The following is a 16,714-nucleotide window of genomic DNA, read 5'->3' as shown; positions in this document are numbered from 1 at the left end:
TTTAACTTAAATTGCTCCGATTATTACAAGCTGTGATTCTGGTTGATCTGATCACCAGGCCCAAATAGACAACACACACCTGAAGATGATCAATTATCACTTTTCAATTATCAATTTGAGGATGGAACCTTTCCTACGATTACATATAGCCTACAGTACATGTCTTTGTCTATTTGTTCACATGTATATAAGTACACTAAACATGTCTACTCACCAGGTGAAATTCTTACTGCGCCATTCGTCGTCCAAAGTGAAACTGTAGCGCAGTTCAGCGCCACACCTGTAACAAGAACTCACCGGGAAAACTTGTTTTCGTTAGAGGGCAGGACTCTATGCAAGCCTATTGCATCAGCTGAAAAAAAATAAGCTCGGTTTTTCCGAATTAATGAGATCGCTGATTTCTTTTCCCAGGTGAATACAGTATAGGCTTCCGTAGGCTGCTATTTATCTGGCTATGAAAGAGAGCTTCTATCAAATAACAGGCAGCTTATTAGTTGACTGTAGTTATCATGAATGTCATTTACTGTTGCGTGTTAAATACACTGAAATTCTTTCGTATAGGATTCTGGACCCATATTTCATCACTGCAGCGCGGGAATAATAAAGGAAAAATAAAATAAAAATTAAGAGGCGACTTTGTGAATGGAAAATCTTTTAATCGAGTGAACGCCATGACACAATATTGTATCAATCTAACGTGTGCGTATAGGCTATGTGCTAATGACGGGCATTGATGAGATTATTTACTTAAACATTCTGTAGGAGACATACAGGGTGGAGATGAGGTTCCCGGTGCGCTTGAGTGTGTGTGTTGCAGAGGTGGTGGTTCACGTGGGAGTAGGCGTGTGCATGTACGGAAGTGTGTGCGTAAAGGTGCTCACTCACCTGTCACACAGATGAGAGAGAGTCAGGCTTGGGGAGTAGCCGTAATTTTTGTTGACCGCTACTCATTCATTCTTGCTGCGCTGTGATAGCTCTGTGCTGGTTTTTTTTACAATAAATACACCAAAAGCATATCTGGATCTCAGCGTATCTGTCACCATAACCTCCTTGCGCGTCACAAATCTGCGAACCCCAGGACCCAACCTCATACTCTCAGCGGCTAAAAAGGTTTGTTTTTGGAAGCCGCAACACATTCATACTATCTGCAGTTTTCCTCTAGTAATTCTCTCTAGCCTTGGCAGCAGCGTTACTTTTCACTGTTAGAAATTTTGGATTGCTTATATTAATTAATTAACTAAAAAAGAAGAACTCTAATGTTAGGAATTTATCTTCTCTTCTACTTCTTCCCACTTCTACGTGTTGAAGCTGTCAGCAGCATAGTAGGCCTATATGTCATTACAGACTCCGGATAAAATCTGAAAGCCTCGAAGTGATGACAGCATTTGAAAGGACTAAATGCAAAAGCATAAACATTTTTTTTCTGCGACAGCTACAGTCCCAGGTTTAAAGGTTTTAACACTCTGTTATAAATATAGTTTTAGAGATATCTTGGCTCTGATGCCACTGGCCTCTGCAGTTAACTCTGTCCCCTCTAATTCAGTATACCAGGAAGGATAATTCCAGTAATTGTGCATTATTAGCTCAATAGAATTGTTAGCAAATGGTGAAATTCCCCTATTAATTTATGTTATTATTATATCTGCATCGTAGAGACGCTCTATCTTTAATTTTATTTTTATTTATGTCCCTTAGTACCCTCGCACTACCCTTAGAAAAAAAGTACAAAACTAGTAGGCTAGTAGTAGTAAAGTTTTTAAAAAAAAAAAATCAATAAATACCCTCAGTAGTTTATTAGTCTCCAATCTACACCTGTATTCTTTGCTGCTGTAATGACCCAGTCTCTCCATCAGGGGTCAATAAAACGCATTTTATTGTATGTCATTGTATATTATATTTTACTTTATTATTCATTTATTTTCCATACCTACTTATTCCTATTCAGGGCCGCGGAGAGGCTGGAGCCTATATCCCAGCATGCATTGGGCGGCAGACAGGGAAACATCCTGCAGTATCTGCGCAGTAACAGACCTGTAGTGACGTGAGAACTCAGTAGAATCACTGTGAAGAATGTGCATCCAAAAGTGTTGAGAAAATAAATATTGACTATATTGTTGGACATGGTGCTGTACATCAGGAGGAGGAAAGTAACAGCTACTTCCTGTGAGGTGTAACTAACAGTCAGAAATAAACCTGCTGTGCTTTTGGAACATTGTTTAGTTGCAGTACCAGATGACGTCACTGGGTGGCGCTCCTGGCTTTAAATCTCTTCAGTACCGACTTGGTACGGTGTTACACTATATTAATCTACACATGTATGTTTAGAGAATACAGTGTGTAGAGACCAGGCATTGTGTGGTTGACAAGTGCATTGTAAATCTTGGGCATTTTGTTGATAAAATATATTTTTTCTTCTGTTGAAAGATTAATTACATGGAAACAGATAAAAACATTAAAACATCCCTCTTCAATTCCTCTAATCTGTGTGCAGTGAATTCAGTTCAGTGTTTTGGATTTACTTTCAAGTTTCTTTGAAAAACTGTTGAACCCTGGGAGAAGAGCAGGTCATGTGGTCAGGATTTTGTTCCATCTGGAAAGATTAGAAGGTTGTCAAAGAAAATGCATCTCTCTATTTTAATTCTATCATTTGGCCTCATGGTGGCAGTAGTTCACATTCTAGTAAAAGACACATCATTAATGGGATTTTGCTCCTATTATTATGATGACAACATTTACAAACACACAATGTCACATACAACAAATATATAATACTTCATTTTCATTTTGAGGACAGAATCATTTGTGTTTTCCAAATATTGACTGATGAATTTCAGGCAGCAAATTGAAAATTCAAATTTGATATTTAGCGTTTTAGAATGAAATTCTTCATATGTTGAGTAGCAGCACAAATGAGTGTCATCCATAACTAGACACACCTCTCTCTCTCTCTCTCTCTCTCTCTCTCTCTCACACACACACACACACACACACACACACACAACGAAAGGGGAAACATGCAAGCTTCAGCAAATTCAATGCACTACGAAACAAAACCCTTTCTTTTTTTTTTATCCCTGAAATGTCCTTAATTTCTCCATTACATTAACATTAATTATCCATTAAAAATAAAAAGTAAGGTTAATATCATGGGTTTATAAGGGATTTATTCATGGGTTTATTCACAGAATAATTATATATTACTTCAGGTTTAGTTTAGTGAAGTTGATTTGAACATACAGAGCAATGAATACAGAAGAAACAAGAGAATACATTTCCAGATTGTACAGATGAGAAAAAATAAACCTCAAAGGATTTATAAAAGCATTATAAAGGCAAAAAAAAACCCTAAAACAAACAAACTCAATGACAAAATTTGAACCGATGAACAAATACAGGACATTTAATTTGTGAGAATAAAAAAAAAATCAATGCATTGTTACATCATTCATGTCATTACTCAACCTTTTGTATTTCTCTGATGTTAACAGTTCTAACATATTTTTGCTTATATTTAATATATACTGTAACATTTGTGAATTAGATGTTTTCTCTACATCCTGTAAGATTTCAACTTCATGTTCCTCCTTGTATGCAAAAGGAAAGAAAGATCATTTTAAATGCAACAAGCAGATCTCCCAGGCTTCACTAACCTGCTGTCTGTTCACACTGATAGACTGATAGAACTTTACAGGCAACATATTGAGGCAAAGAAGAGGCCGAACGTTAAAGTTTAAACAGTGATTACATGACATGACAATGACATACATGACAATTTAACCATTTTTGAAAATATCAGCACAGTCAGCAAGTGGTTTAGCTGCTGGCCTGAATCACTAGATTCACATCATTAAAATGAACACTTGTTAATTTATGCATCACATTTAAGCAGTTTAGTTGCAGTGATAAATCATTGATGCAATGTGATAAAAACTGCCAAAATACTATAAAAAAAAGTAAAAAGTAAATAACTATACAAAAAAGAGAAAATTTTTTGTAGATGAAATGAAAAAAAAATGTCATGACTCATAATGAAATGGAAGAAACAAACAAGGTATCCTTAAATTATGTATGTCTTTCTTCATTCTTTTTGTATTTTTCTGATGTGAAAGTATATTTACTTAAAAAAAAATGTCAGTTATACTAATCAAGGCCTGGACTTAGATGATGGTAAACGATGTTATCATCATACTGGACTGCAATACTGAAGAGTCAGGCCCTGGACAGCATGATCAGGCGATGATGCATTTGTCTTTCTGCTTCATGTGTTTCATTTCTTGGTCATATTTTTTCTTGAAGTCCTTCATTTCTTCTTTAAGATGTTTTTCTTTGTGGGTTGAGAGATTGTGTAAGAGTTCATACTCTCTGTTGTGCTCCTCTTGTTTTTGCATTTGTTTCTCATACAGTCTCCTCAGATCCGTCATTTCCTCATTATACTTTTCCATCAGAGCTGCAAAGTCCTTGGTGTATCTCTCTCTGAAATCATTTAATTCTTCAGCTTGCTTTCTGGCCTCCTCTTCATATTTCTTCTTCATTTTCTCCATTTTTTGCTTATAGTTTTCCTCTAATTCCTTTCTCTCCTTTTCCTCCTGTTGTCTTCTGATTCGATCCTCTTCATTTCTTTTGTTTTCATCTTTTCCTCTTTCCTGCTCGTACTCTTCTTGGAGCTTTTTACATCTTGTTTGCTCCTCCTCTCTTCTCTGTTCATCTTCCTGACATCTTTTTTCCCACCATTCTGTTCGTTCCTTCTCCCAAGCCTCTCGTTCTTTTCTCATGTCTTCTCTACTCTGCTCCAGCTTTCTGTCAACATTTTCCTTTGATTTAATTTTTATCTCTAAGGCTTCAAGTTTTTGTTCCCATTCTTGTTGTTGAATTTTCTCCTGTTCTTTCCTCTTCCTGTCTTCTTCTTTTCTGATTTCCTGTTCTTTCTTTCTCTCCTCACGCTCCTTGTTAATGTGTTCCTCCTTTTCCTTGAGTTCTTTTGCTCTCAGTTCTCTCTCCTGTTCAGTTTCTGATCTCTGTTCTTCCATTTTTCTTCTCATCGCTTGCATTACTTCTTCATGTTTTCTTTCAAGCTCCTCCTTCTCTCTCTGCATCTCTTCTTCCTTCTCCTTCAAAATCTTCTCCACTTCTTTTTCTATGGCTGCCTCTGCCTCTTGGAACACCTCAGTGGTGTAGCAGCCGCCACCATTTTTCTTCACAATTGCCTCAACCTTGGTCAACAACTCACTGACTTGTGTGCGGTTTGTCTGATCCTTGTTATTGAAGACATGGTATCTCCCTCCACAGTCATCTATCAGTGTTTTGACAAAGTCATCACAGTCTTCTTCAATGTAACTCTCAAATGATTGATTTTCCACTTCATCTCCTCTAGTGAATGTAACAATGATGAAACCTCCTGAAGTCTTGCCAAAATATTTCTTGATCAGTTTCACAGTGTCTTTTTCCTCCTGTGTAAAGCGACCAATCTGCAGCACCAGTAAGAACACATGAGGTCCAGGAGCCAACATGCTGATGCATTTCAGAAGCTCCTGTTCAACCTCATCGTTGGAGAGAGTTGTGTCGAACAAGCCGGGGGTGTCGACCACAGCGACTGGCCTGCCATCAACCTGTCCAGATGCTTTCTGGCAAAACTTGGTCACAGACCTCTGGCTGGATTTGGAATTAAAATGCTTTTTGCCCAAGATGGTATTACCAGTGGCACTCTTCCCACTACCAGTCTTCCCTATCAGCACCATCCTGAGACATTCTGTGCTCTGATTTCCATCATCACCTGTCTTCTCACTCTTCTTTTTCAGATCCTGCAGTTCAGCTGTAAGTCTTGTATTAGTGCTCTCCTGCTCTACAACCTTATCCATCTGTGCCTTGGTAAACATCTCCATTGTGAAACATCTGGATCCTGCAGCTCTCATCTTTTCCACAACATCCAACACCTCAGGGACCTGCTGCTTGTCCTTGATGTTGAGGACAACATATCGGCCTCCACAGCTCTGACAGAACTGCTGGATATCCACGTTTTCTTTTAGAAAGTTAACGACAGCTGCAGCGGTAGGATCTGACTCCACAGTGAACAGAATCACGGTAGAGTCATTGACTCGAGAGCTGAAGGTGTTCTGGATGGTCTCTAACTCTCCCTTGTCTTCATCAGTGAGGGGACCCACAGGTATGACCAGGACGAAGGCATGGACGCCCTCAGGATCACAGAGGGACAGACAGCAGAGTGATTCCTTCATCACTGCCTCCGGAGGTTTTCCAGACAAGGCAGGAAGCTCCACCAGGGAAACCCAACGTCTGCACACCTCTCCCTGATATTTCACACACTCTGCAGACTTGGAGACTGGATCAAGCCTCTGGTTCAAAATGGCCTTGGCTGCTGAGGTCTTCCCTGCTGCTCTCCTCCCACATAGAACCAGGTTTAAAGGTGGTTTGGCATGTTCAGACACAGACTTTAGTGTTATGGTAGTGGTCCTTTCAGTGTAGGTGAGACAGGTTTCATTGTTTTCTCTCACAATGTTCTCAATCTTCTCCATTAACAATTTAGGGTCATCTTTTAACATGCTGTAGTGCCTTCCTCCACATTCTTTAAGAAGCTGATTTAGAGAGAAAACTGTTTCATTTCCCTCATGTGTTTTGATGACCATTGAGTATTTAAAGGCCTCTTGACCAAACAAACTCAGGGTGGACTTCAGTCTGAGTCTGTTCTCCTTTGTGAATTCAGAAGGCTTCACTAACAGCAACAGTACATTTGGTCCAGGCCAGCAGAGAGCCATGCAGCTCCTCATCTCTTTTCTCACTGTTTCTACAGGTAGACTGAAGATGTCTGGGGTTTTCACTACTGTTAAAGACTTTCCCTTCCACTCCCCACAGGCAGCCACACATTCCTTGGTTGGGGAGAATCTCTGAAAATGAAAAGTTTTTTTCCTCATGATGAAGTTACCAACTGTGGTCTTTTTGTCCTCACTTTTTCCCAATAGCACAATCCTGAGTCCAGAAGCTATAAAACAACAACAAAAATTAAAACATAAAAAAATGTATTTCCACAGTTACAATGAGCACATTATCATTACTCTCTATCCATTTATCACATTCATTCATACATTAATTTGGTAAATATTGTTGGGGACATGGATGAGACATTCCTTCTTCATTCCTTCGTCAAAATTAATGGGCACAGTACATATGAATGCTGATTCTCTGTGGTACTCTTTTAAATAATCTCACCACTAAATTGGCTACACACGATTATTTTCATTACAGATAATTCTATAGATAATTTTTTGGATTAATCATTTAGTCTATAAAATGTCCAAAAAAAATGACAAATGCCCATCACAAATTACCAGAGCATAAAGTGATTCTTAAAATTGCTCATTTAGTCTGACCAGCAGCCAAATGTTAAACCAATCGTTTGATCACTAATGATGAATCCTTTACAGTCATCTGATTATTATCAAAGTCATGGTTGTTCAAAAAAGAGCGTTCACATTTGTTTTAGTGCCACATTTGCAGTTTCTAGCAAGGATCTAGAGCCATACTACAGATATCAACATGGAATGACATCTGGCACTGGATACATGAACTGATATTTCACTGCAATATAAGTGACTGAGGAGAATTAAATTGAATTGAAATTCAGTTAAAGCAGGAAACATTCAACCTACAGTATCTTGACATCATATTACAGGTATCTAGCTGGATAATTCCCTAAATGCTTGTGATTAACTTACATTGGTAAAGAGTGTTATTTTCCATTAAATATTCCATAATACCGTCAATAGCGTGAAACATAAAAGCGGTACATCTAGTTTCGTGCATACTTCTATCCGTATATTGAATTCTGACCACAGAATTTGTATGTGTACCGTTCCTACATAAAACTTCCTTGGTACAGTTGGACTAGCTTCCGTATAAACCGACTTACAGCAAGTCACAACAAGGACCAAGCAGTGGAAAAGTGGCGTTGTGCTATCTCCGTCTCTTTGCTCTCAGCGGGGGGGCTACTCAGGGTTTTTTTTTGGACCGGTTGGGTTTAATCGCGCTACTGTTGGTATGTCGCATTTTATTCATTAAACGTTTGTCTTGTAACATTACAAAGCTAACCCACTCACGCTGTGTGGCAGCCGGTGTGACACACTTTATGGCCTTAATGACCACTTTCCGTTGTCACCATAGAAACCAACCATAGACGCCATTTTTTTGGTGTACCAGCCAAAATACCATAGAAAACAGTGGAAAGACCGTTCTATCCATTCAGGTTCTGTGATTCTGACCCTCCCCACTACCCATCTGCCCTCCCCAGGGAAACTGATTGACCAATATGCATCTTCACACATGCCCACCCAGGCTCTAGCACGATCGCACTATTACTGCCACTAGGATTGTAGTAGTATTGTGTATTTTATTCAAGTTTTTTTGTTTGATTTTTTTGTATTTTAATTACGATTGCAGACAAGGATTATCTATTATGTTGATGACTGTGTCATGATTGTTTTACAATTTACAATTTCACATTTGGCAGACGCTTTTATCCAAAGCGACTTACACATGAGATTTTCTAGGTTCAAGGTTCTAGTTAGGAGAGAACAACGAGAGTAAGTGCTATAGAGCTAAGTTCTGGTCCAACAGGACATAGGTGCTATGAGGCAGTGCTAAGAGGCAATGCATAGAGTGCATAGAGGCAATTGTTTTTTTTGTTTTTTTTGTGATTGTCCTATTTGTCTTGTCTGTACACTGAACAAATGAAGTTCCTCGCGGAAAATAAAATAATCTGAATTTTAATAATAGTCTATCACTGTACAGTACTTTGTGTTAATTAACAAACTTCTCATCACATCATTGTCAAAATGTTTTCCTGCACTTACCAACAGTTCTAACGCAATCCAAGTTGACATGGGCTGCTTCTCTTTGTTTCAGATGATCACTAGTTGCATCCTCAGGTACATCACAGTTCACATGCTCTCCCTTGTTCTTCTTCACAATTCGGTCCAGGTGTGTTAACAGCTCTGGGAGTTCAAGGTCCTTCTGCCTCAAGGAGCTGTATCGACATTTTCTGATCATGTCTTGTAAGGCTGGACGGTGCATATAGTTTTCCATGAAACGGGAACTTTCCTCTCTGGGTGTTGATATCAATACCAGTGAATGATCAAATGAACGCTTACTGAAGGTTTCAAGGACTATGTGTAAACCCAGTCTCTGTTTCTCATTGAAGTCTTCAGGCTGTAGAACCAGCAGGAATACATGAGGTCCAGGGGCAGAAAGTCTCACACAGGTTTCTACATCCACTGCCAGTTTGTTTTGGGAGATGTTGGGAAGCAGCAGATCTGGAGTGTTGATGAGCACTATTTTTGTCTCCTTCAACCGTCCACTCTCTCTCAGACAGTGGTCAGATGCTTCCTGACTGTTGAACGCAGTCTTTCCCAGTATGAAGTTCCCCACTGCACTCCTCTCAGACCAGCTATTCCCCAGCAGCACAATCCTCAGCTCAGACACTGAAATGAAAACAAAAATAAAAACACTGAATTATAAAAGGCAACCAAGAGGAGACTTTATTTTTAGATTTTAATCTAAGAATCCCAGAGGAGGAACTCTGCCTTGGCTTCAATCTAGTTTGGAGAGGGTTCTTTGGAAATGGGGGGTCAGGATTAAGAAATGGAAAAAAAGCAGATCCAAGGCACTCCTCTCAACCTGTTGCCAAAAAAACATGGTCTAGGTTTTTAATGTTTATGTCATGCATCAGCCATTATAATAAAGGCTTTTTAACTTTTTTGTATGAGAAGAGTGCCTTGGATCTGCTTTTTTCCATTTCTTCAAGATTTTAACTAATCTAACTGTATTTGGGCTGATGACCAATGAGGGATTCCAAAGCCAGTTTTTTGTTTAGAGGCGGACTTGGAGAAAGCCTAATTTAGATCTTGTAAACTCACCTTTGATCTTGTTAATCTTTAAATGAAAGAAAATGTGAACTTGTGATGAAGTTATTTGTGGAATTCCTAAACTACTTCATTAAATCTTATACAGTTTGTTCCTACCTTTTATGAAATGTTGGAAATTTAGATCTTATGAAATACCAAAACAGTTCAGATTCAGTTCAGTTTAACTCACTGAGAGGTGGCAGTAATTCACAGCTGCTGCGGCGCTTCAGAGGTCTCACATCCTCTCCCTCTAAAAAAAAAAAAAAGAAAAACAATCAAACCAAGGGCAACATAGTATTTAAAATAAATTCCTTTAGACTGACAACTTTCTCATATAATCTATAATCAACCTGCTTATGAAAATAACAATTATGTCATTTAAAATGTTTACTGTTGTCCCCCATTTGCTTCATCCACCACTATTATCTAGCAAGGTTTCCTTTGGTCTTCAGAACATTTCCACCATTTTGTATCCAGATCATATTGTAGCAGATACAAGAAGTAATAGTACATGATGCTTCTGAGCAGATCAGGACAAAACAGAAGACAAAACAGTCAGCTAAATGTGGTGGAAAGTTACATGGCAGCAAATTCCCACAACACAGCACCTTGTGTTGTTCATCCAGTGAAATGTAATGTTTTGTCTCCTCCAAGTGGAATTTTAAAGGCTTTACACACTGGAATGACAAGACAAACTGGAATGGTGGAAAAATTAAAATGAGATTAACTTTATTGATCCCAGAAGAGAAACTGAGTCACTGCAGCAGTAAAGCATAGAGCTGTAAGTACGTGAACAAAAGTTAATTATTTACAGAGTATATTGATCTGTGCATTGATTAAGAGATTATTATACTTTGTCAGTATTTCAAAGCCAATAATTCTAAACAAATCTAAACACTTTACAGTTAGTGCAAATTTCTGATATAAAGTCTGACTGGACTCACCAGATGCTGCAGTCTCTGACTCTGCCATGATGTCACTCAGATGTCAGAAATTCAACTGGAGGAGAACATCTGTTGGTTTTTAAGAACCTTGAAACACAAGAAGGCAAAATAAGTAAAACATAAATTACATCTCTCCCTCAATCTCTGACTCACACACACACACATACACACACACACACACACACACACACACACACATACACACACACACACACACACACACTTTGTGTCAACTGTTCTATAGTATTAGAAAATTATTGATGAATCATACCTTCGTATGATGTATGATGTAAGTTACTGTTCAGATGTAGATTTCAGACAAAAATGTAATTTTTAAAAACCCTATAGACAACTTTTTTGCTTTAACTTATCATTATGAAGTAAATGTTGATGGCTATAGAATTATCGCACCATCGGCGTTTAGATTGGTTCCCTATAAGCCTCGCTTTCACTATGCAATTCTGTCTGCCACTGGGCACGATCTCCCGGGAGAACGAAGGCTCGATTTACGGCACAAAGGAAGTGCGTCATCCATTGCGCAACCAAAAGAGGTGTCAGTACCCGATCCGTACCGGCTGCCCGATCCATTTTGCACATGCGCGCGCGTGCATGAGCGGGTCCGCCATCTTGGACAGCTAGATACAGCAATTCCACTTGGACAAACTTGATACTGCATGTTTTATGGGGTTTTGTATTTAACAGGACGTGCCGGCTGCCCGATCCGTTCTGCGCGTGCTTATTCCTGCCTGATTTGTACCACGCATGTGTGAACATTTTACGGTGGTTAAAACACTTGACGGCCACCAGCGAGTTCACGTAACCGGTCACGGTTTGCGGTTACACTTTGGGTTGAAAGACTTTGGCTGGTGTAAACTAACGAATAACTTTAGAAATCAACTAACCAACTAATCAACTTGATAACTTAGCCACAGCAGCTGGTGAGCCAGAACAGTATCAGACATAGCTCATCTTGTATGACTAGCTTATTTGACCCCGCATGCGTGGAACGGATCGGGCAGTGTGTAAATTCAGTACAAAAATACATGCACTATCAAGTTTGTCCAAGTGGTGTTGCCGTAACTAGCTGTCCAATGTGCATGTGCAGAACGGATCGGCCAGGACCAGCCAGAAACAAACATCTATGTTTGTTTCTGCCCAGTATAACTACAGTCTGATACTGGTGGCCACTGAGCAGCTCTGCTGGAGCAACAGGAGGTTCAGTGCCTTGCTCAAGGGCAGCTTGACAGCAGCTGTGGAGGGAGGGGGGGGGGGGTTTAACATGCTGCTTATTTAACCTCTGGCTACTGCTGCCCACCACATGTGTGTGTGTGTGTGTGTGTGTGTGTGTACGTGTATAACCGTGGGTGTGAAGCTGGGTGCTGCTGAAAAGAGCATACATTCTTAACAAAACTTCCCTGAAGAAAAAAGTTACTATAACATCTATTATTATTAGCAGCAGCATTAGTAGTAGTAGAAGTAAAATAGTAATAGTAGTACTAGTAGTAGTAGTAATTGCTGTGATGTTTATAATGACTTTAGACTCTGGATCAGAGCTTTATCTGCTGATCTAGACCAATAAAGGAACATTCTCTATGTCAATAAAGATTAGAAACAACCTTATTTTAGAAAGATTTATCAAATGGTAAACTGAACAAATCTTTGGACTTGATTCTCATAATTAAGATCAAAATAGAATTCATCAGATGTTTGATAGTTGTCATTTATTTCCTCTTCAATTAGCTGAACATACCGCACTTCTCTGAGGTCGCTGTTCCTGTTGCTGTTTTCTTGGATTGAAAGTCTGTCATAGTGTATTATATTATTATTATTATTATATTAGTATAATGTGTGAATGTACAGTGTATTCTTATCAGCTTAGTTTGCGAAGTTGCTCTAATAATTACAAGCTGTGATTCTGGTTGATCTGAACACCAGGGCCTGAATAGTTGACAAATACCCGAGGATTATCAATTATCAATTTTCCATCAATTATCAATTTTCAATTAACAATTTGAAGATGTAGTCTTTTCTACAAGTATTTACATTTCTTTGTTTATTTGTTCGCATTTATTTTCGATTAAGTCTACTCACCAGGTGAAATCCTCACTGCGCCATTCTTTATCCAAGCACATAAATGAAAGTCCAAGCTCCACATCTATAACCAGCTCACCTGAGACAACCTTTTTTTTCCCATAAGAGTGGGAAGGACTTGACAGATGCCAATGAAAGTACGTAAGTGAAGTCAGTGAAACAGCCAAGTTAATGTTTAGACTGTCTTGAATCTCATACTCATACTGGACTGCATAGAAGGTTCAATACATCAGTTTGCTGCCTTGCAGACAGCTAATATAGTTTAAAGCAGTGTCCTGCAGGCCACCAGGTTGCATCATCATATTTATGATATGATATTTATGATATATACTGCATCATCATATTTGGCTATTAAGCAGCGGTTGGGTCCAAATGCTATTATAACAATTATTTATTAAGCTGCACACACACTTGCACAGAAATGACAGCTGGCAATCAACTCACAGCTTCAAAGAGGCAGAGCTACTGTCAGCAGGTCACATGTTTACATGTATAAAAACTACAGTGAATGATACAACATGGAATTGGCTGGAACAAGCTGAGGAGAAGAGTAAGGCATAGAGCTACTTGGCTTATTATATTATATCAGCATCAGAGGTGATCTATCTCAAATTTTTCCCTCACTAAATTTGTAGTTTTTATTTACTTTACCTCTATTCTCTGCTGCTATATTGACCCAATTTCCCCTCAGGGGTCAATAAAACTAATTTTGTTGTATGTTATATATTATATCATATTATATTCTACCCATTATGTTTTCTTACAGCCGTTCAGTTGAGCGGATGTCATTTTTAACACGGGTCAGACATTTCTTTCTCTTGGATGGCAAGCTTTATATCTGGAAAGTGAGGTTCGCTTTTCCAGCTTTAGCAAGTTAAAACTTCTCCCCTGATACAAACTGATCCAGTGCCGGTTCTGACAACCAGGCGAAAAGTAAAATAAAGAGGGGCCCTAAGCAAAAAAAAAAAAAAAAAAATCAACCCTTGCTTACACCACAGTGACTGTAAAAACAAAAGGAGTGTTCTACAAATAAAGACCATGAGACACTTCTCTTATAAAATAACAAATAAATGTATTCTGGGCATGGTGGGTATATACAATAATAACAAACCAATCACTAACCTTCTTAAAAATGCACAGTCCTGCATTTTTTGGCGGCTATAATTTAGCTCTGATTTGATAAATATAGGCTATAGCCTATATAGATATATATATAAGATCTCAAATAATTATTCTCCTTTCAGAAGTATGATTATAAGGCTCTTTTAACCTTATACATGCACATTACAAAATGTTGTTCACATACATTAAAGATTGTTTTACAAAACAAAGAATGTATCAACTTCTTAGAGACCTACAAAATAAAATAGTCTACCCATATTCACTCTTGCTGTTACTGCTTTGTGCTTTTGTTAAAATCTTCATCAGGGCGCCTCACACAACATTAGAGTTGATCAAGATTAATTCAACAAACACAACATGGAAAATTAACCTGTCTTAAACTCATTCAGCTCATTTCAATTGACAATATAAACATAGTAACAAAATGTTCCAAATATTTTTACATGAAAAATAGGCCCAACGTAAATAATCAATTAAAATATAGAGCTTACACAGTGTGGAAATAGGTAATTAGGCCACTGCATTTAATGTTCAACTGTTTAACACTTCAACTCATCAAACAAACAACAAATTCCATTCTGCTCATTTCAGTAATGTAGCCTAATAATGTAGCCTATTTACCTGATGCACGGGTACAGAGGGATCTAAGGCCCCATGTACACTTGTCATTGAATGCGTCCCTTATCCAGATAGTACCCAGATATGATTTATTATTAGCTATCTAGCTAATGAGCTAATCAGTGTTATGGGACTTTCTTGGGACATTCATTCATTACCTAGAGTGTTTTGACATTATAGTGAGGCGAGGGAAGCTCACATCATCTGCACCTAACAACACCTACCTGCAATTAAACACCTGCTCAATAAGTTATTTTCTTACCTTTATCTCGACCTTGAATTTGAGCTCAAGCCTTCTTTGCCTTTCTTCTGCCCTGGAGGGATATACCCGCTTTTTGGGTGCCATATGTTTGTTTTTGTTTGTTCTTTTTTCAATATTGCATGAATCACTGCAGTCCAAACGCATGGTTCTGCTAGGGATATAACTCGCTATCTAGCTAAGCAGCATTAGCTAGCTAGCTAGACAGTGTTTTGACATCATAGCGAGGCGAGGGAAGCTCACGTTATCTGCACTTAACGAAACCTCCGGCAATTAAACACCTGCTAGCTAATTAATGAAAATATACATTTCAATAAAAGTTATTTTCTTACCTTTATCTCGACCTTGAATTTCAAGTCAAGTCTTCTTTGTCTTTCTTTCTTCTGCCCTGGAGGAACATACCCGTTTTTGGGTCCATATCTGTTTTTTTTTTTAGATTGCATCCATCACTGCAGTCCAAACGCATGGTTCGATAAACAACGCCCCTTTAACCAATCAGATCTATCCATGATAATGGGGACCCCATGGCCCCGCCTCTCATTTCATCCATGTGCCAATATAAAGTCAGATACATAAATAGCAACACTTTTCTTAAAATGATTTTTTTTCTTTTTTTGGCCAGTAGCCACAGGCCCTATGAGGTGGGGCCCTACGCAACTTGTCTTCATATCGGGCACGCCGGCACTGAACTGATCTGAGCACACTCTGTACTGGTTATTGTCTGTCTTCATGTGTTTCTGATTGATTGAGGCCATTAATAGCTGTCTGCTTTTTTCTGATGATTTTTCTCCTTGATTTTCAATAATTGCTTTCTTCCTGCTTTATTGGAACAGCCAACCACACAACAAAAGTTTACCATGGACAGTTGCACTGGAATTTCATGATGGATTCTCCAACATGGCCGCCACAGGTCCTACCAAGGTCCTGTCCTACCCCAGGTCCTATCCACTACCCCATAACATAACTTTCATGGGTCCTACCCCAAAACATTTTAATGCTGCGTTCAATTCAAAGTCAACACTGGAACGGCACTGGAACACCTAAATGGAATGGAACCATCATTAATGTTAGGCCTATTAGTTACACTTGTGTTTACCCTGCTATGACATGTCAAAATGGCTGCTGTGAAAAAGGTCTATATATGTTGCATGGTAAACAGTATTTTCCATTGGCCAAATTTAAATATAGAACACAGCATAAGATTCAGAAACCTTATCTCAGCAATCTGAACTTTTATGTATAAAGAGAAAGATGTCTGGTCCTTCTGCGAAACTAACAGGCATATTTCTTTTTCTTAACAATCTCCTTTTCTTTTTCTCGGTATAGGCGCATTTGCCTCAAACAGCCACTGAACTAACTAACGGTACATTTGTTGTAACATATTTTGTTGACCGTTCAGAAACAGCAGTAGTAGCATAGGGCAGTGATTCTCCACCTTTTTCATATCAAGGACTCTATAATTTAGTCCACATTAGAGCCACATCCCCATTTGATGAGATTTTGTCTCTTTGACCCAAATCTGAGAATATTTTTATTGTCAGATATGATTTTGTCCAGAATTCCATGACTATCTGTATCGTAGGTAGAGAGATAACAGAGAAACTATGATCAAAACAGTCATTCTTCTACATTCTCTAATTGTGTTAACTACTTGTAAATGAAATAATGCTGAAGTTTAACACTTCATCAATTTGTTGTGGACCCCTGGAACCCCCTCAAGGACCTCTGGGGGTCCCCGGACGCCACGTTGAGAACCACTGGCATGGGGCATA

The 16,714-nt window shown here is 38.6% G+C and overlaps 1 protein-coding gene across 1 annotated transcript; it reads right to left on the bottom strand.

Annotated features, from left to right (window-relative positions):
* Positions 1-4,229: 4,229 nt before the first annotated feature.
* Positions 4,230-10,880, bottom strand: LOC139648422 (GTPase IMAP family member 8-like). The gene is made up of 4 exons (XM_071524538.1): positions 10,853-10,880; positions 10,099-10,158; positions 8,877-9,485; positions 4,230-6,448 (listed from the first exon to the last, which is right to left on the bottom strand). Exons 1-4 carry the CDS (start codon positions 10,878-10,880, stop codon positions 4,230-4,232), a joined length of 2,916 nt encoding a protein of 971 aa, XP_071380639.1.
* Between the last annotated feature and the right edge of the window lie 5,834 nt (positions 10,881-16,714).

The sequence above is a fragment of the Centroberyx affinis genome, unplaced genomic scaffold (assembly GCF_046629955.1).
Source record: "Centroberyx affinis isolate AG114_WGS23_722 - 3 ecotype Tasmania unplaced genomic scaffold, CSIRO-AGI_Caff_v1 ptg001200l_1, whole genome shotgun sequence".
Lineage (NCBI taxonomy): Eukaryota > Metazoa > Chordata > Actinopteri > Beryciformes > Berycidae > Centroberyx > Centroberyx affinis.
The sequence above is the reverse complement of the archived record's forward strand: the minus strand, read 5'-3'. Positions and strand labels throughout refer to the sequence as shown.